Below are 21,602 nucleotides of genomic sequence, written 5' to 3' on the forward strand. Positions count from 1 at the left end.
TGCAACCTATTTTTTCTTGAATCATCAATAAGCCAAAATTATGTTAAAAATTTAGCTGAATTTTCACCGCATTTCTCGCCATATTTCAGCGCATAATCTTATTGTTTGCATGATTATGCGCATCGCAGCTACAAGCCAAGTTAGCTTTTAACAGAACTATAAACTCAATTTAATCATTTTATGTGAAAAAAGATAATAACTTTTAGTTATTAGTTTCTGTTACCTCAAAATAAAGGAAACAGCTCATAATTGACGCAGCATTTACTGGGCGAACCTCAACGACAACAACAAAATAACGATTCAATTTTGATACTTGAAAACGTCACCTGTTCAAATAATGTGAACAATTTGGACTGTCCTCAACCAAGTGTTGATTTCAGTATTTTGGACAGTGAAAATGCCTTGGTTACCATAGGTGGATTACAAGCTGAAGAGTTCAACAGGATATCTTTTGCAATTCGAATACGGTCTTCGGGGGAAGTCTTCCGAGGGGACATCGATGTTTGCATGAGTTAGTGACACTTCTCTGGTTATCAAATTTTATAACCTAACATCTGCACTAATTAGCTTTGGAGTCTGAAACAGTTTTTGAAGAAACTAAAAAATTATAGGCTAAAGTTGGCAGGGTATATCTGTAATACTTATCTCATATTTACCACATATTTTAAATAATTTCATTACCCTGCAAAAACGTCAAAAAAAATGGCGTTTGTGGACAAAACTCACAGCCGCATCAATTAACACAAAGTTGATTTTCGAATTGCTTTAATATTTATTTAAGATCCAATTTAGTGACCATATTTTCTCGAGAGCTATTTTTTCTATTGGTGCTAAAAGTGCTCAATTTCTAGTGGTCTTCATAAACCGCAATTACTATTAACGGATATCTTATGAGTATTTTTTTTTTCAAATTAGGCATTGTTACGCGCTGATTTTAAGCGTGATCCTCGTGGTATTATTGAGGTTATTATTGGGAGTAACTAACTTGAATAATTGTCATTTTACAAGGACTTATTTAGATGTTTCACAGTGCGATTTTTAGCAGATATATTTTGAATAAAGTTAGCTAGTAATAGCCTTTTATTGAGCGGTTCGAATGCGTGATATATCCACTAATTGCTTTGTATTTTAGAGCTTTTTGCTTAGTTGTAATTTAGCTCTAAGAAAGCCTGTTTCAACTTAGTGTTTTGTAAAGATTTTTCAGTTCAATCTTTAATTATTTTAACAGAAATTATAACAAAGGTTTTAAAGATAAAATAAGAAGTTTCAAGAATATTGATGAGTTTTATTATCAACTGATTGTCAAGTTGGTTCTCCGGTGTTCTGGTGATTGTCGTTCCGCAGGGCTGTACGTTGTTTTGTATTGGTCCTTTGCAAATATTTACTGATCTACAAGTTGGGCAATTTCCGGCTTTTGTACGTCTCTTGATGTTTGTTAAGTACATAACAATTTCCGTATTAGCATCTACTTTATCAGACTAATTACTTCACCAAGTACAAAGCTTCTCATGAAGTTATTTACCAATTATGCGAATTCGTTGTCAGGGAACTCAAAAAAGTAAAGGTTGAGGCTTTTAGGCACTTAATATGTTTATCTGTAAACTGTCAATCTGCGGTTGTTTTTAGTAAACATAAACAAATTAGGGGTTACAGTCCTATATGGAAAAATGGGCTATATATGGCCTTGAGGTCTATCTGAAAATCAACTAAATTATAGCACTATTTATGGATATTTAAAGGAGAATCATCACGTAACTATGAGGCACGAAATAGGGGCGTGACAGGCATTCTTTCAATTTTGTCTAACGGACATATTGACAAAAGCAATCGATGAAGACATTAATAAGTTCGAGTAAATTTTGTCAAGAAACTTGTACGTTTTACTTTGGTTTCTTCATTGTTGTGTTGCAATATTGGAATCTATAAGTATCTGCATTCTTTCATTTGATCGTTGTTAGCAAGTAAAAAAAAACGAAATAGTTTTAAAAGAAAGTGCTAAGAGGCAGCCATTCAAAAACTTTTATTAATAGCCGCGAATGGATAGCGGCAATCATTGAGGTTTTCATTTTTACAATTTAAAAAATTTGAATAGTATTGAGGCGCTGTCGTTTTTTAAGATCTGTTCACACATTTTCATGATTTTCGAAGTCAAATTGGAGTACTGATTTTTGTCACGCTGAAACAGGAAGTGTAGCAAAAAGCGAGTGTTTTTGTGGCGTCAATTTTTTCACTCTAATTTTAAAGTAGAGCGAGAAAACGGTGCGTGAACAAAAATTCGCTTTCTCACTAGTCGTTTTATATTCACATGCGGCAATTTCGCTTTGATTTATACTCTTTCTATTTTTTGAATCAGATTAATTTCTAAATGGTTTTCCCAATCCTAGTTCTTTCTAGGCCTAGTGTTTTGTTTAAACTGATTTTATTTTTCTCGCCAGTAGTTTTTTGTTCACATGCGGCATTTTGACATTTTTTTGAGTCATAGTCCGTTCTAGTCCTAGTTCTAGTCCTAGTTGTTGTTTAGTCAAAGAAATTTTTTAAAATTGTATGCTGGGACTTGTCCTGCTGTTTTTTTTATTTCGTCGTCTCCGTCGTTGATTCTTGCAACCTAACTTCTTGGAAATGATTTTTTCACTTTCAGTGATGTCTGCTTTGCAGTTAAAATTTGAGTGCGTATAATCATTTGTTCCGCTTTTAGGTCAATTGCTTGAGTTAAAAGTGAGTGAGCAATAGAGTCAATAGTGTGCATCAAAGTAGTGCTGAACGTCTGTGCCCTAATTCTTAGTATTAGTGTCTTGAGTTTTTGATTTCGAATATTAATTTTGAAAAAAGCTCTATTTTGGTTTTTCCTTATAGAGCGTATATGTCTCATAAAAATGACAGTCCGAATCTAACAAAAAAGTCTCGTGGTCTATTAAAGTACTGGTGGCCAATATGTCTATCTTATTTCTTTAGTTGTTTCAATTCATGGAAGGACACAAGCGTCTATCGCGGCCGGCTATTTTCCGGCAATCTGCCGGCTATGTTTTATTTTTCTTGGACTGTGCCAGCTATGATTTTTTACTTCGTTCTACAAATATTCAGTTCGCTATTTTCAATTCGTTTCATCCAATTTTTCTGCTCCGATATTTTGCATGACATCTTATTAACTGCTATCGACTATTTTCATTTTTCTTTCTTTCTGCTTGAAGTTCATTTCAGCTGCAGTTGCTCACCAATGAATGAATTTTACTGCTTTTTTAGCAATAGTTTTTAACGTTTACATAAAAACAATTAATTGTTTTGAATAATATTTCTCTAATGCTAATTCAAAGCGCGATATTTTCTCAAAAGTTTTTTTTTGGGAGCCATCTGATATTACCGTTGCGCAAAAAGTTTTTTCATAGAGTTTTCTTGCCTACAAAAGAGCAAGAGCCCTTTGATTTTGCTTAGGAGAGCCATAAACTTGGGATATTTGAGAATTTCAGCCCATGTCACCAGAATCAGTTTTTGGCAGATTCTACTTAAACGAATGAGTAATTTAGGTCGCAGTTGGTACAATTTTGTTAAAAGATGCTTCCGTAATAATTCAGATTTTAATTTCAGATCCCACGAGTGGCTTTGATTGGTTTTCACTCGGCGAGTTACGCAATAGAAATCTCTACTTACCACCAGAAGCTAGCAACTATGATGTGGTTTTAACTTCGACATGCAGAAATTACACCATGGAAATGAACGAATCCCAACTAGTCATGTACGATTTGGAAATGGGGTGTGAATACTTTGTTTCTTATGCCACTCGTTGCTCAGCTCAAGATTTGGAGGTTCTGTCAAGTTTTATCCAATTTGAGGGCTCATCTTGCACAGGTAACCCGATTTGAGATTTTCCCCCATTTTTAACTAAAAAAATTTGTCAATTTTCATCGGTTTTAGTGAATACCGATTAAAGACCTGATTATTTTTTTGTCCTTTTGATCTGTTTTCATCCCGAGCCGAGGACTTCGCCCAAAACTAACGCGGGTAAAGAGTGTGAAATATGTGTGAAATTGTGTAAGAGGATAATTTTTTATCAGTCCATTCTAAATTACACTCTTTGCAAAGAGTGTAAAGAGTGTAAAAGGAGTGGGGAAAAAAGAGTGTACATACAGTGTGATTTTTTTAAAATTACACTCTTACACTCTTTTCTCCGATAAATAGGAGTGGAATATGCATTACACCCTAATCCCCGCTAATTAGGGCTGGATTAAGGGTGAAATCTTTGCCCGGGTTGCTTTCAAGCTTATGAAGCGTCTAGATGGCGCTGGAAAATGATTTTTTTTTTACTTTTTGGTCTGTCCGAACCTACTTAAAGTTCCGCCCGAGTTGAGTAATCAGTCTTATTATTGTTTTGTTTATAAACCGATCATTTCTCAATTTAGCATGCTACAGAATGTATGCATAATAACTCCAAATTTCAGAGCCTGAGACTCCAAATGACCAATTAGCTCTCTCAGAACGATCCGAACACGGACTGATTATAACTGGTTTTGGGGTGCCCTCTGGTTCTTTCCACTTAATAGAGGTCAATGTGACGTCCAATGACACAGAGGACGAATGGTCACAAATGATGGAGGTACAAAACGACACTGACACTTTGACCTTGAGTGGTCTGGAACCTGGTCGGAAGTTCGGGTTGAGTTACCAGGCTTTGTGTTTTGCAAACAGGCCTGGATATAGTAAGAGTTCACAAGTGGTTGCAACTTCTGTTAACGACACCTTATGTACATGTTAGTATGGTGCTAGGATTATTGGCCGACAGGGCGATCAGCCGACAAGGATAAAATGAGAAATTTAACCGACATTATCATTCTAACAGGTCAAAATATCTCATTGATCGGTAAATCAGTAATTCGGTGGACCCTTATCTTTGGTGTGTGGTCGGGTGGCGCTCTCTCTTCGTGGCTGCGCACCCTTGCGGGGAGTGTGTGTTTGTGTGTGTGTGTGTGTGTGTGTTTGTGTGTGTGTGTGTGTGGGGGGGGGGGGCACGTATAGACCTTCGTTACGCTAGTTGAAAAAAACTGTGCCGTTTATTTTGTCCGCTTCCAGAATACCATTTTAAATTGGCCAATAACAACTAATGAATCTAGCTGCTCGTATTTGTTGAATAGTCTGCTAAATTTCACATTTTTTGGTTATCGGCTAAGAGCCCGGTCGGCCAATACGGCGTCCACCTGTTAGTATGCATCAGATGTTTTGCTTGCTTTTCCAAAATATAAATTTTGACAAATAGTCGTGAAAAGAAAGCGTTTAACTTTCTGGTAGTTTGAATTGTTTTAAATTGCAAAGATTCTATTCACAAAAATGAGGTGTTCCCCAGTCATTAAAATTCAAAATCTTGCAAGAATCTTGCAAGCAATCTTGCACGAGAATCATACATACTCCTTGCAAGATTCTTGCAAATTTTCAATTCAACTTGGAAAATTTTAAATCCTGCTTGCAAGAATCTTGCAAGATTTTACATCCCCACTTTTCTTTACGGCTGCAGGGGGCGACTGTTGAGCTGGAAATGGACGTTAAGCACAATAAACTAATATGATGTCGGAAATATTACACGCAAACCCTACATACATGTTAAATGCAACGTTTGAACGAAGTTAAAGTGTTCATATATCTTCATATCCTAATTTTTATTACATGGAGCAGTTGGGATTGCTAATATTAACAGTGAATTCTTCCAGATTTTCACAAACTATAATCAGGGAAAACAGATTAGTTTGTCTCTAACTTGATGGACTAACAAATAAACTATAACAAATAAATATCATAGTGCGAACAAACAGAACACAACATTTTTTTAAATGTTTTAGTTCCCAGGAGAATTGATCTTAGAAGCCTCAGCATCCAAACTGTTGGCAACAAATCCACAGATCCAGAATTTGAATTCACTTCGATTCCCCCCAACAAGGTCTTGTCAGTCGAAGGTCACAGTGACAGTTTCAAGGCTTTTGCAATTGGATCTGATCAATTCATAAAAAGTATAACTGAAGATTCAGTGAGCGTTGAAAATGGAAGGGTTAAGGTCATTGTCGAGCCCGCGGCAGAGGTCAGAGTAGGTTTTGGAAGTGAGATTGACGAGTGCAGAGATTTGTCTTCACGTGAAATCGCAGCCTTCACGCTTTGTTCACGTAAGTGCATATCACATCCCCTAATTACTAAAAATCAGAAGTTACAGATTTCGGAAGTAAAAGTTTAATAATCGAAGTGCAATTGCATCGGGATCTTTTGGCCAGTTTTGAGAATGAATATTACCAAACAGTTGTTATCGTTCTCGAATAGCTATCAAACTATGAGGCAATGAGTGGTTGATTAGCTTCGAGGGGGCGATGACCTTCGTGGGGTATTGTTTCCAATAAGAAATCAACTCTTTTCTACAAAAATTGCGTAACTTAATGTGCCACTTTATTGCTGATTAGACTACTTTTTTACGCCACTCTTTATACAGCACGAGAAAAAGAATGGGAGAGAAAAGAGCAGAGAAAAAAAACGTCTAGTTTTACAGGAAAGTTTTTACACACTGTTTCAGATTTTTACAATTTTCATAGGGCTCTTACAAGTTATGCGACAAGTTCATCTTTAAGTTATGTGACAAGTTCATCTTTAAGTTATGCGACAAGTTCATCTTTACAAGTTCATCTTTAAGTTATGCGACTGTTATTTTCGCCTCAATAAGAAACCACGGACAGCACTAGAGCACAAACAACTAATGGCGAAAAGTAGATGAGTCAAACTAACAGCCTCCATTCTTCAACAAGAGCTGCAATTGCAGCATCAACAATTGCGTGTCGCCTAAGTGTTCTTGAGTCTCTAATGCATAGGATGGAACTCCTTAGTAGAGCGAAGCTGATTTTTGTCCTTAGATATGATATGATGTCAGCGTAGTTGTCCTCTTTTCGCGCAGAGAGTCTTGATGTCATTTATGTCGGCGCTGTTGAAGCTGATGGGCCAGTTCCACCAGTGCATGCAAATACACGTGGACAAAATGTTATTTCTCAAAATCATTTACTCTTTGTTCATATTTGTTTTTTGTTTTTGACATAGCGTCATGATAGTTGTAGGCTGCGCCATTGCTTTCAGGGCAACTTTTTGCTAGAGGGTTGAAAATCTTCTTATCAAGATAGAAGGTCTTTGGCCTTGATATCTAATCTTGCATCATCAGCACTTGTCGTTAATTTAAGGGTAAAGGTTTCTACTTTCAATGGCTGAAGATGAGGTTTGATCTTGACATCATGACAGACATCACTTAACAAATTCGCAAAGGAACCCCGAAGTTCATTATGTCTCTGGGTGTATCCTCCTTGAGAAACGGGAAGGACAAGCCGCACAGTGAAATTTTCCAAGTTTTCATTGCATGCACATAATGATGGCATCTTCATTGCGTCAGAACCATAGCGAAGGGCAATGCCATCGCCAATCTCGCTATCGTTAGGTCAATTTGATATTGCTTCAATGGCCTAGCGCTCAACCAGCTTGATGCTTGCTTTTCACTAGCTAAGTCAAGTGCGCAAATCTCCTTTTTTTTTGCATTTTTTAAAACGGTGTTCAGGTTTAAGTATGTTCAGGCCACCCTCCCATATCGGCAAGGAAAAAATATTCCGGTGTTTTTGATTGTAACAAGTAAACAAAAGTAACATTAATTTACCGGATATCCTCTGAGGTCAAGTTGGCGAACTTCACCTAAGCATCTATTCACCTATGCGTCTCAAAATACTGTATTTGACTGGATGAGGACCTGAGGTATCAAAATCGGTCAAGGAACAGATGAAAATTTTCCATCCAATTTTTCACTTGTTTTAAATTTGGAATCATGCCGGTGTCAAGTTGATCGGCGGAAATTATAGAAAAATGTGGAAATTTTAAAGTAAAGGAGAAGAGAGTGAGTGCAATGGAAAGTTTTTGATTCCATTTTTATTCTGCCTTAATCAATTCTTGTTGCGATAACGAAAACTGAATAATTTAGAAATTACCTCAATTGTTGCTGCTCAATAAACACTACCAAAATCACAAACAGTTACATTACTCTGTGTTGGGGTACGATTGCTTTTTGCTTCCTTTTTTCACCTTTTTGTTGTGTGTTTGGATATAAATGTTTGATCGAGGGATTTGTCGCTCTGACAAGAGAAAGAACTCTTGCGACCGACTGCTGGTTACTACACTGGAGGGGTTTTATATTCTCAATTATTCAACGAATCAGAAGGGTAGAAATTGGGCATTTTTCTTATTACTTGAGAAAGAATTGAAATTGACCCATGCTTAGACCGAGAGTGCGATTAAATGGGGCCAAAGACGTAGATTCAGGGGGGGGGGGGACTAAAGAGGGCAGGAGAGTTAGACAAATACGGGGTGAAAACATTTTTTTCCCCAAATGGTACGTGTTTTGCCTCGTGTATCTCTATGACTCATGTACAAACAAATTGACTAGATTCACTTGTCTAGAGGATCTAGAGCTTGATTATTTTGTATCCCTTTGACTCCCTCAATGAACTGTAACGAGACGAGAAAAGGTGGTAATCTCTCTCTCCCTGTCCTCGGCTAACAGTGCATTAAATTGTGCACTTCTTGCATAGCGTCATCTCTTTCAAGAGCCGAAAAACCTATAATCTGATTCGAAAGCACAAGTATTTATCACATGCGTATTTTTTCGACAAATTATTGCTATTTCAGAAGCCCAGCAACCAGCCAATCTCCAAGTAACAGAAAGCTCAACAATTGCAATCTCATTCCAGTGGTCGCCCCCTCATGTTGCGTCTATCGAACCAATATTCTTCGAAGTTTCAATCGCTAGCGAAGCTGCAACCTTTGTATCTCTAAACTTATCAGCCAATCAGCAATCGCCAAACCAGATTTACTCCATTAATTCGTTGGATTACGTAACACTTCCTTCGGCTACTCGGTTCTCGTGTTCGGTTCGGACTGTGATTCCCTTTTCGTGTAACTACGAAGAGGTGTTTGGTGACGTAATGATTGACAGCAATTACAGCACTAGTATTATAGATTGCACAACAGCAGGTAATAATAGTTAAAAGCGAAGCTTCGATCTCCTTTTTAACATGAATATTTAGCGGGTTTTGGGGTTTAAATAAATCGGAAAATAAGCCGAATGATGTGAACAAAGAGGCGCCCCAAATGAGAATCTTGAGTTCGAATATCAGCAGACTTTTACCACTCACGCTATTTTTAGTTGAATATTATTGTTTTTCTTCATAATTATTCCTCAAAAAAGAGTCCATTGCTTAAGTCATAAATAGGCGGCTGAGAACAAACTGAACATAAATGAATATAAGCCGATGGTTTGGCAAATATTGGAAAAACGTTTTACAATAAATCAAGTTCAAGTCAGTCAGAAAACTGACCCACGAGATAATAGAAAAATCACAAAAACAGGAATCAAGAAAATAAATGAACAAAAAAGACGACAATAAATAATTGAACAAAAAAGAAATTTAAGTGCAAAATGCAAGCCCGTACCGAACCCCCAGAGACCATCAGGCCTGATTCAGAAAAAAATCAGGCAAGGTCCCCGGGCCTGATTCAGAGTCTGATCATGTCAAATACAAGGCTGCTAAGAGAACACTCCAGAGTCGATCTCTGAGGTTTCTATTGGCAGAGAAAAATCAAGACTTGGGGGTCTCTGCCCAGAGAAATCCCAAGTCTTGGGTCTCTCTGCCAAGAGAAGGTCCAAGTCTTGGATCACTCTGTGCAGAGTACAACCAAGACTTGGTGACCTCTTGGCAGGCAAGACACAAGACATGGGATTTCTCTTGGCAGAAAGGATCCAAGACTTGATTTTTTCTGGACAGAGGGTTAGAATGGTGCATTCTCTAGGTTGATGGGCACTTTAAACATAAGTTTGAGTACCCTAATGTACAAATAAAGCACCAATTATGATTATGAATGCTATTTAAACTATGTTCGTGGCTCTTGGTAAGGTATGGTCACCTTTTCAAGGCCAAAGAGGTCCTTAAAAATACAAGTTCAATACTCACTGTTGAAGAGAAATGAAGAGCTATAGCTAAAAAAAAACCAATACAATACCGAACATTACATATATACATATATATATATATATATATATATATATATATATATATATATATATATATATATATATATAAAACAACATGCTAAAGCAAAAAAAAGAATTGGATTTTAAGGATATAGGGGAACTTCGATTTGTAGTAACGCTTGATATGAACAACTCCTTGACTAGCTTGAAAAAAATATATTTCAAAAATACATTTTAAAAAACAACGAAAAAATCTTTTGAAAATCTATTTTTCTCCTAAGCAAGCTAGGTCAAAAATTCTTTTTGACTTGGATCCCAGTGATATAGGGGAATTTTGATTCGTAAAAACAATAGAATTGAACAACTCCTTGACTAGCTTGAAAAAAATATATTTTAAAAAAACATTTTGCAAAACAACGAAAAAACCGTTTGAAAATCTAACATTTTTCCTAAGCAAGCTAGGTCAAAAATTCTTTTTCACTTGGATCCCAGTGATATAGGAACTAATTTTAGGATCTATTTGTCAGCTGTGTAAGTTGTAAGGACTGTTTAATGTTTAAAAAAGTCCATAAGGTAATTGATCCAGTTAATCCGCAATTGTTTTTTTAACTTCAGTTTTCAGCTAATTTTTTTGAGACGTAAAATGTAAGCATTGATTCATTCTGACCATGAATTTTTCAGTGGTGATTCTCTCATTGGTTTTTCAGAACTGAGCGTTTTTCTTCTTCATTTATAACAATGACTGCAAAAAGTTTCAATATTGAGAGATTGAGTTACTTAACAATCTGTGAAATTAAAAAATGTGCTTCTCTCTATAATAGGAACCAAACGAAACTCAGCTTATAATTCCCCAGCCGTTGATACACAAAACACAAAGACTCAGAGGAGAAGATATGCAACAAAAATCTTTGCTGAATTCTTAAAGGTGACAAAGTTTCAAAAATATCTTTTTACAGAAATTAGAACAGAATTAGTTTAACCGACCGCGAATGAATTATAATAATCTTTTCGTTTCGTTACTTTCTTAATAACTTTTGGCTTAAGTTTTAGGACCTATTTATCAGCTGTTTAAATTTTAAGGAATGTTTATTGTTTAAAAAAGTCCACAAGGTAATTTGATCCAGTTAATCCGCAAACGTTTTTTTTGAACTTCAGATTGCAGCTAATCTTTTATTGAGACCTAATACATGGGGATATTTTGTATATCAGTGAACGTCAAGAGAAGAAACCGATTCTATGACTTGGCAGAGAAACCCAAGACTTGGATTTTCTCTGCCCAGAGAGGCCCCAAGTCTTGGGTTGAAGTTCACGAATTTCACCTGCAAATGGTTTTTTTCGACAGAAAAGGTATAATTGGGCACCAATTTTAAAAAAAAAGTTGCCCTCATTAAATAAAAACTTCGGATCCTCATGATGTCAACCTTAACTCTGCTCAGAGAAACCCAACGCTTGGGGTCTGCGCTGCCCAGAAAAACCCAAGTCTTGGCCTCTCTCTGCCCAGAGATGTCTCAAGTCTTGGCTCCGCTACCCAAGTCTTGGCATATCTCTGCCAAGACTTGGCCTCTGGAAAATCTTTGAATCAGAACTGATGGGCTCTGGGGGTTCGGTACGGGATGTAAATCAACTCAAAGCAACAAATGAATCCAATAAAATTTATTGATATGATTGACATGATAAACAAAATAGTACAAGGTCATAGAGCAGTATAAAGACCCCGTACCGAACGGCAAGTCGGTATCAGTACCGGGCAAGTCTAATTCCAAGTCTAGGTATCAGTACTGATTCAGAATTATGATCATAACACAATTAAGACTTGGCCAAGACTTGGCAAGTCTTAATCTAAGTCTTGGTCAAGAATTGCCAAGTCTTAATCCACGTCTTGGCCAAGAATTGCCAGTATTAATCCAAGTATTGGCCAAGACTTGCCAAGTCTTAATCCAAGTCTTGGCCAAGACCTGCCAAGTCTTATTCCAAGTCTTGGCCAAGACTTGCCAAGTCTTAATCCAAGTCTTGGCCAAGACCTGCCAAGTCTTAATCCAAGTCTTGGCCAAGACTTGCCAAGTCTTAATCCAAGTCTTGACCAAGAATTGCCAAGCCTTGGCCAAGACTTCCCAAATCGTGGCCACGACTTGCCAAGTCTTAATCCAAGTTTTATTAGCCAAAAAAACGTCAAAAATAGCTGAAAAAACGTCAAAAATGACTTAAAAAAACGTCAAAAATAGCAGAAAAAAAACGTCAAGGCTGATCTAAAAAACGTCGAAAATGGCCGAAAAAAATGTCGAAAATAGATTGCGACCATTAGTGCTCCTCATCTAACAGTTCAGATTTAAGTAAGAATTCGCTGCAAAAGCAACCTTTTTGCTCGAATACATTTCTCCAATATGTCACCATTACCATCATGTTTTAAGATTAGGGTTGAAAGCGTCTGTGGACATTTGCGACAGCAACCAAGTTTATTTATCATCGCATTCATTCACTATGCAATATCAGTAGCTGATATCCGCGGTCACAATCACTGTAATGCACGCCATCACAGTCGCCCAGGGTAACAGTATCTAATGACCGGGATAGTTAACGACATGAACATGTGTTACGAAGATTAAGAGCAGATTGGCAGTTACCCAAATTACAGACAATCAGGAAGTTCAAAACTTTGAATTGGGTTTCCAATGATTACTACTTTAAATTCATCAATGAAACTTTATAGCTAATTTTTCGCAAACGTTTTAACAGTTTGCCCCTTTTAACCCAATAGAACTGTTGAACTCTATTATTGATTTTGTACTTTTAAATCTTTTCTTATATCCGCGTTAACAATCACTGTTATGCTCGCCATCAGTGTCGCGCACGGTTACAGTATCTAATGACCGGGATAGATAACAACATGAACATATTTTACAAAAATTAACAGCAGATTGGCAACTACCCAAGTTTCGGACAATCAGAAAGTTCAAGACTTTGAATTGGGTCTCAAGTGATTACTATTTCAAATTCATCAATGAAAATTTAGGACTAAATTTAAGGAAAAATGTTGACTTTTTGCCCCATTTAACCCAATAGAACTGTTAAACTGTATTATTGATTTTGTATTTTTACAGTTTTCTGATATCCGCGTTCACAATCACTGTTATGCACGCCATCAGTGTCGCCCACTCTAACATATCTAATGACCGGGATAGTTAACAACATGAACATGTGTTACGAAGATTAAGAGCTGATTGGCAACTACCCAAGCTACGGACAACCACAAAGTTCAAGACTTTGCATTGGGTCTCAAATGATTATTATATTAAATTCATCAATGAAACTCTAAGGCTAAATTAAAGCAAACATATTAACCTTTTGCCCTTTTTAACCCAATAGAACTGTTGAACTTTTTTATTGATTTTGTACTTTTATAGTTTTTCTGATATCCGCATTCACAATCACGGTTATGCACGCCATCAGTGTCGCACACAGTTATAGTGTTTATATACCGGGTTATTTAACAACAAAAACATGCGTTATGAAGATTTTCAACTGATTGACAACTACCCAAATTACAGACAATCAGAAAGTTCAAGCCCTTGAATTGGGTCACAAATGATTACTACTTCAAATTCATCAATGAAACTTTAAGGCTAAATTTATGCAAATATTTTAACATTTTTGCCCCTTTTAACCCAATAGAACAGTTGAACTGTATCATAGACTTGGTACTTTTATATTTTTTCTGATATCCGCGTGCACAATCACTGTTATGCAGGCCATCAGTGTCGGGCTCGGTTACAGTATCTAATGACCAGTATTGTTAACAAAATGAACGTGTATTACGAAGATTAAGAGCAGATTGGCAACTACCCAAGTTACGGATAATCAGACCGTTCAAGCCCTTGAATTGGGTCTCAAATGGTTACTATTTCAAATTCATCAATGAAACTTTAAGGTTAAATTAAAGCAAACTTTTAAACTTTTTTTACCCCTTTTAACCCAATAGAACTTTTGAACTGAATTATTGATTTTCTATTTTACAGTTTTTCTGATATGCGCGTTCACAATCACTGTTATGCTCGACATCAGTGTCGGGCACGGTTACAGTATCTAATGACCAGTATTGTTAACAAAATGAACGTGTGTTACGAAGATTGAAAGCAGACTGGCAACTACCCAAGTTACGGATAATCAGACAGTTCAAGCCCTTGAATTGGGTCTCAAATGGTTACTATTTCAAATTCATCAATGAAACTTTAGGGCTAAATTAAAGCAAACTTTTAAACTTTTTTTATCCCTTTTAACCCAATAGAACTTTTGAACTGAATTATTGATTTTGTATTTTCACAGTTTTTCTCATATGCGCGTTCGCAATCACTGTTATGCACGCCATCAGTGATGCGCACGGTGACATTATCTTATGACCGGGATAGTTAACAACATGAACACGTGTTACGAAGATTATGAGCAGATTGACAACTACCCAAGTTTCAGACAATCAGAAAGTTCAAGACTTTGAATTGGGTCTCAAATGATTACTATTTCAAATTCATCAATGAAACTTTAAGACTAAACTTAAGGAATTATGTTGACTTTTTGCCCCACTTAACCCAATAGAACTGTTAAACTGTATTATTGATTTTGTATTTTTACAGTTTTCTGATATCCGCGTTCACAATCACTGTTATGCACGCCATCAGTGTCGCCCACGTTTACATATCTAATGACCGGGATAGTTAACAACATGAACATGTGTTACGAAGATTAAGAGCTGATTGGCAACTACCCAAGCTACGGACAATCACAAAGTTCAAGACTTTACATTGGGTCGCAAATGATTATTATATCAAATTCATCAATGAAACTCTAAGGCAAAATTAAAGCAAACAATTTAACATTTTTGCCCCTTTTTAACCCAATAGAACTGTTGAACTGTTTTATTGATTTTGTACTTTTATAGTTTTTCTGATATCCGCATTCACAATCACTGTTATGCACGCCATCAGTGTCGCACACAGTTATAGTATTTGATGAACCGGGTTAGTTAACAACATAAACATGCGTTATGAAGATTTTGAACTGATTGACAACTACCCAAATTACAGACAATCAGAAAGTTCAAGCCCTTGAATTGGGTCACAAATGATTACTAATTCAAATTCATCAATGAAACTTTAAGGCTAAATTTATGCAAATATTTTAACATTTTTGCCCCTTTTAACCCAATAGAACAGTTGAACTGTATCATAGACTTGGTACTTTTATATTTTTTCTGATATCCGCGTGCACAATCACTGTTATGCAGGCCATCAGTGTCGGGCTCGGTTACAGTATCTAATGACCAGTATTGTTAACAAAATGAACGTGTATTACGAAGATTAAGAGCAGATTGGCAACTACCCAAGTTACGGATAATCAGACCGTTCAAGCCCTTGAATTGGGTCTCAAATGGTTACTATTTCAAATTCATCAATGAAACTTTAAGGTTAAATTAAAGCAAACTTTTAAACTTTTTTTACCCCTTTTAACCCAATAGAACTTTTGAACTGAATTATTGATTTTCTATTTTACAGTTTTTCTGATATCCGCGTGCACAATCACTGTTATGCAGGCCATCAGTGTCGGGCTCGGTTACAGTATCTAATGACCAGTATTGTTAACAAAATGAACGTGTATTACGAAGATTAAGAGCAGATTGGCAACTACCCAAGTTACGGATAATCAGACCGTTCAAGCCCTTGAATTGGGTCACAAATGATTACTACTTCAAATTCATCAATGAAACTTTAAGGCTAAATTTATGCAAATATTTTAACATTTTTGCCCCTTTTAACCCAATAGAACAGTTGAACTGTATTATAGACTTGGTACTTTTTTATTTTTTCTGATATCCGCGTGCACAATCACTGTTATGCAGGCCATCAGTGTCGGGCACGGTTACAGTATCTAATGACCAGTATTGTTAACAAAATGAACGTATATTACGAAGATTAAGAGCAGATTGGCAACTACCCAAGTTACGGATAATCAGACAGTTCAAGCCCTTGAATTGGGTCTCAAATGGTTACTATTACAAATTCATCAATGAAACTTTAAGGTTAAATTAAAGCAAACTTTTAAACTTTTTTTTACCCCTTTTAACCCAATAGAAATTTTGAACTGAATTATTGATTTTGTATTTTACAGTTTTTCTGATATGCGCGTTCACAATCACTGTTATGCACAACATCAGTGTCGGGCACGATTACAGTATCTAATGACCAGTATTGTTAACAAAATGAATGTGTGTTACGAAGATTGAAAGCACACTGGCAACTACCCAAGTTACGGATAATCAGACAGTTCAAGCCCTTGAACTGGGTCTCAAATGATTACTACTTCAACTTCATCCAAAAAACTTTAAGGCTAAATTTAAGCAAACATTTTAACATTTTTGCCCCCTTTTAACCCAATAGAACTTTTGAACTGAATTATTGGATTTGTACTTTTGTAGTTTTTCCGATATCCTTGTTCACAATCACTGTTATGCACGCCATCAGTGTCGCGCACGGTTACAATATCTAATGACCGGGATAGTTAACGACTTGAACATTTGTAACGAAGATTAAGAACAGATTGGCAACTACCCAAGTTAAGGACAATCAGAAAGTTCAAGCTTTTGAATTGGGTCTCAGGTGATTACTATTTCAAATTCATCAATGAAACTTTAAGGCTAAATTAAAGCAAGCATTTTAATATTTTTGCCCCTTTTAATCCAATAGAACTGTTGAACTGTTTTATTGATTCTGCACTTTTACAGTTTTTCTGATATCCGCGTTCACAGTCACTGTTATGCACGCCATCAGTGTCGGGCACGGTTACAGTATCTAATGACCAGGATTGTTAACACAATGAACATGTGTTACGAAGATTAAGAGCAGATTGGCAACTACCCAATTTACGGACAATCAGAAAGCTCAAGCCTTTTATTGGGTCTTAAATGATTACTATTTCAAAATCATCAATGAAGCTTTAAGGCTAAATTAAAGCAAACATTTTAAATTTTTTGCCCCTTTTAACCCAATAGAACTGTTGAACCGTATTATTGATTTTGTACTTTTATAGTTTTTGTGATAGAAAAACGCCTGAGTTTTTGATTTTAGTGATTGTTCTTGTAAAACCATGAAAATTTGTTTTCACGCAATTTAAGTCCGTTGCAGCTGATCAGAAAATAACTTTTTGATAAAAAGGAAAAAGGACTTCCATTTTGGAGCAAACGAATTTTAAATTCCATTGCCTAAGATATTATTTCGTTAACTTGAGAACTTTGGCGCAGTGAGCAATAAATATTAGCTTTTTGCTACCTGTGTCAGGATAAGTTCCCTCAGGTGATAAAGTGTCGCAATCAACGATTAGTTTCTTTTTAATGTCTCTGATTGTATGAAATATTCATTGTAGCACGGTTATTTTTTTTGCGTCCTGATATTTATAAGGTCAAAGCGTTTGAACTTAGGGTTACTCCTCATTCCTGGAATACGTCAGAGTGGCTGCTAAGAGCTGAAATGTGATACAAAAAAGTAGAAAACTAGAACGAGATCTTTGTGTCATCTTGTTCATGGTGCAGACGCTTTTTCGAACCCTTCGATGCTTTAAGATGGCATCCAGACACATTGTTTGCATTCGATAATATCTGGTTCTAATAAAATGCCTTAGTTTAATCATGAATGGCCAGGATCAGAGCAAGAATTTTTTGCTTATTAGGTGTACTTTCATTGCCACCCAAAAAGCAAGGCTAGAGAATAGAGAATATATAAATATTGGGATAGAGAATATATAAAGCAAAAAAGGAATCAAAGAAATATTTTTTAAACGAAAGGAAGTCTCTGTGCAGGTACAACGAAGGGCGTAAATTCCAAAAAAGAAATGCTGAAAAAAATGAAGCAAAAATGGTGCTCAAAACTTGACCACGGAACCTGCGTCCCGAAAAATTTTGCTCAATTGCAATCCGTTTCAACTGAACGACTACGAATAAGTTATCGGTTACATTATTCAACTCCTTGACCCACAGTGTCACAATTTGTGGTGAAATACGCCACTTTTTGTGCAAAAAATTTGACAAAATTATTATTTTCTTTACGCTTAAGTTGTAATTTTGAAGGTTCCGGAGGTCGACCGCTGAGTCATGAGTATACGTTTCTGACGTCATCAATCGCTGAAATCAAGTGGACAGCGCCTGACGACTTTGCAGATGCTGTTGATGGGGATTACTACTCAGTTCACGTGAACGGAATCGAAAAACGACGAGTTGCCGCAACAGAAAAAAGTAAGTCTATATCTTTACAGCCCCATGAGAAATGTTTTTTTTTCTCTTTGGGGTCAAAAAACTTTCCTAAAAATATTATGTTAGAATTTTTAGACCTATTTTGATTGTCTCCACAGATGCTTAGTTTTGAATGACTTATCAATAATCTATAAGTTCACTACTATACATGTACTTGAAAAATTTTATTGCTATTATTATTAAATGCTCTGAATTGGTATAGTTTTTTTTTTAAAAAAAAATTGAGCTCATAAACTTTTCATAATCACGCGTGAACAATATTTCGTTTTCATAAGCTTGCGAACGAAATACAATGGGTGTTTTATACTGATAATGGATAATACAATACCATATGGGGCAAGAAGGACTACCAATTACAATTATTATATAGTATTATTAAACTGAATATTAATAAACTTAGATGGCCAAGATTTAGCAGGAAGGGCAACATTTAGGGTCTACGATAAAGTGCTGCATTGAAAAATTGTTGTATCTACATAAGTTAATTCTGTATTAGTTGAGGAAAAATTTCAACTCAATGGCCTGTTTTTCCGAAATTGGATCGTCTTTTGCATTTTTCTCAAAATTTGAATTTAAATAACATGAAACAATGTAAATCAGTTAAATAGCGTGGTAAGAAAAAATTTTATGCTCACTATAGTTTCAGTGGCGTAACATTTAGAGCAGATGAAACGTTGACAAGCAACTTTTCAAGGTGTCGAAAAACAAATGCCTTAGACTGTTAGCCTGTTTGTCCTTTATAAAAGCCGCCGTCAGCCTCTCAACGGCTATTATTTAGGCAATCTCCTTTTTACAATTCAAAGAATATGAATTCTATTGAGGCGCTGTCTTTTTTACGATTCGAAGAGGAGTATTGGTGGAGCGTCTTTTTTATTGGTAATTTTGTTGGATTGTATTTGAAACAGGAAGTGAAATGCGTGAAAACAAAGTGTTTGGGTCGAATTGCGTAATAGCTGAGAGAGGAAGAGATGGTTTTTGTTCATGTCGACTACTTGATAGAGAGAGAGAGAGAGAGAGAGAGAGAGAGAGAGAGAGAGAGAGAGAGAGCAAGAAAAGTATGGGTGAAAAAGTTTCCACTGAGCCAGCAGAAAATTTTGATCACGTGCGGCTTTTTGAAAGCAGTTTCTATAGTTTTGACTCCAATATTTTCAGTCAAAGGTGTTTCGCTAAATTATCCAAACTGGTAAAAGTGCGTTCGGAAGCGTTTTGGACCATCTCAAATGGATTTTACTCTTTTGTGTCAATTGTTAGCTTTTTTTTTAAACCATTTTGACTTGTTTTTAGTTTTATCAGCAATTTTTTTCTTCGTCAATTTTTATAGCATTTTGGGCGTCCTCTGGTTTCAACCGGTTCTTCTAGAACTTTAAATTGTCTACCAATTTGGTTAGTGTCAACTGTGAGTTGTTTTGCTGAGCAAAATTGAGTCAATTTGAGCAAGTTTTTGCCATTTTTTGTTTTTAAAGCTTTATGCCTATTTCTTCCAATTTTTTTGTTCTCGCTAGCATTTTTTGTTAATTTTTATTTCAGATGTATTCTATAGATTTTGTTACACTTGAAAGCTGGACAGGGCACTACTCATTGAAATAAGATATACAAATTTATAATTTTTTTAAAGTTTTTTCTTTTTCGTTTTTTTTCTTTGTTTTTTTAAAGTAATTTTCTGCACTGTACTGGTCGGATGACTGATTCAACAAGATATTTAATTAAAAGTCCAACAAATTTTTTGGGAGATTGCATTTTACCGTCTTAGAGGGCTTTATAGAAAATTTTTTTTCTCTTTTTTCTTTTGCTCCTTTGCCATCAATTTTTCTTTTGCTCGGTTTTGTCTTTATGAACCTGTTTAGATTGTCTTTCAGTTGATATTAAATTGTTGCAAATTACGTTTATTTTGGTACTACCAAGTTTTACTTATACTTTTTGTTGGCGCCACTTCAAATGAGCTACAAAAGCCATCAGACAGCTAGAAATAATTTTTGAAACTGAAAAAACTTAGAATTTGTCAAATCTCAAAAATGGTCAAAACTGAAAAATTTTACAAGTTGGGACCGAAAATATGTACACCCCCCCCCCCCCGATTTTGGGAAAGCAGAACCCGAGCAACCCGAGGTTATGGCAGACGGTTAGGGTTACTCTAAGCTCCTCATGGACCCAACGAACGTTATTGCATCAGACCCACAAGTGTGGCTATTAGCACTTAAATGGTGCAAAATTGGCATTTTTCGATTTATTTGTTATTTATTGTTAAATTTCTTAAGTTGTTTGTTTTATGATTCTCTAGATGATCATTAAAGGTGAAATACCGTATATTCGAGGCATTCACAGCCGCGTAACAACCATCTGTGCTTATGTCAACAAAAGTGAATATTGCAATAATTGACATTTACTATGTAAACAATGACCTAAATCATTTTCTTGATTAACCAATCAGAAACAAGTAGCGATGAGGTTATAAACGAAAAATATTTGATTATTTATTTTAACCCAATTGTTTGATTAGTGAAACCGTATTGTATTTAGAACCGTTAGAAACTGTTACCAAGAGCAGTTGGCTCTCAGATTGACTAAAATTTGATTCTTTAACAGCTTTAGTCTTTTTGCTAAGTTTTGCTAGATCTTAAGATCTTGCGAGTTCTAAGTTAGTTGAGCTTACTTAACGAGAAGTTAGCAACATTACTAACACTGGTTGAAGCCTTACAAACTTCAGCACGAGATTGAACAAAGATTATGACTAAGGATTTTCTTAACTTCAATCAACAAAATTAAAGTTACAGTCCTTTAAATACGTCCGAGCGACTAATTATTTCTGCGAGATTGTTGGTCAATCGAAGCCAGTGAAGAACCAAGCCGGCGTAAAACTCGAGAACCAGGCTGTGATATATCGGTTCCGCTGAGATTCTTGAGCAGCCGCAACATTTGGTCCGCCGACCCGGACAACAACAGCAGTGTCACGAAGAGCAACAAATCTTCGATTCAAACTGGTGGATCAAAACACAACCAGCAACGATGGCCAGCAAAAGTCCCAACAGACACTGGAAGACAGCTGATTGGAAAGCGAGTGGTCAACTCAAGACGTTAGAGAAAGAGCAAGCTGACCTACTCAAATCCTTCTCCAGACACCTCAACGAGCTAGAAGGCTACCTGACACAAGAGCTAGAGCTAGAAGACAACCGACAACAGCAAAGGTTACTATTAAAACCAAAGTATTTTGAAAGCTTTGACAATGACACCAAGCGTATGTTAGAAGAAAAGAGTAAAGTTTTGCGATGGGTAGTTGACAAAATACCAGATCTCCAA

The 21,602-nt window shown here is 36.1% G+C and overlaps 1 protein-coding gene across 1 annotated transcript in view; it reads left to right on the plus strand.

Annotated features, from left to right (window-relative positions):
• The window catches only part of LOC142349998 (uncharacterized), a 211,291-nt gene that overhangs the window by 39,873 nt on the left and 149,816 nt on the right, over nucleotides 1–21,602 (plus strand). The window contains exons 4-9 of the mRNA XM_075401883.1: nucleotides 259–511; nucleotides 3,583–3,843; nucleotides 4,434–4,742; nucleotides 5,823–6,140; nucleotides 8,677–9,021; nucleotides 18,126–18,290. Coding sequence (XP_075257998.1) covers nucleotides 259–511; nucleotides 3,583–3,843; nucleotides 4,434–4,742; nucleotides 5,823–6,140; nucleotides 8,677–9,021; nucleotides 18,126–18,290 — 1,651 coding nt within the window. The remainder of the gene's footprint in view (nucleotides 1–258; nucleotides 512–3,582; nucleotides 3,844–4,433; nucleotides 4,743–5,822; nucleotides 6,141–8,676; nucleotides 9,022–18,125; nucleotides 18,291–21,602) is intronic.

This window comes from Convolutriloba macropyga, chromosome 11 (genome assembly GCF_964194025.1).
Source record: "Convolutriloba macropyga chromosome 11, txConMacr16.3, whole genome shotgun sequence".
Classification (NCBI taxonomy): domain Eukaryota; kingdom Metazoa; phylum Xenacoelomorpha; order Acoela; family Convolutidae; genus Convolutriloba; species Convolutriloba macropyga.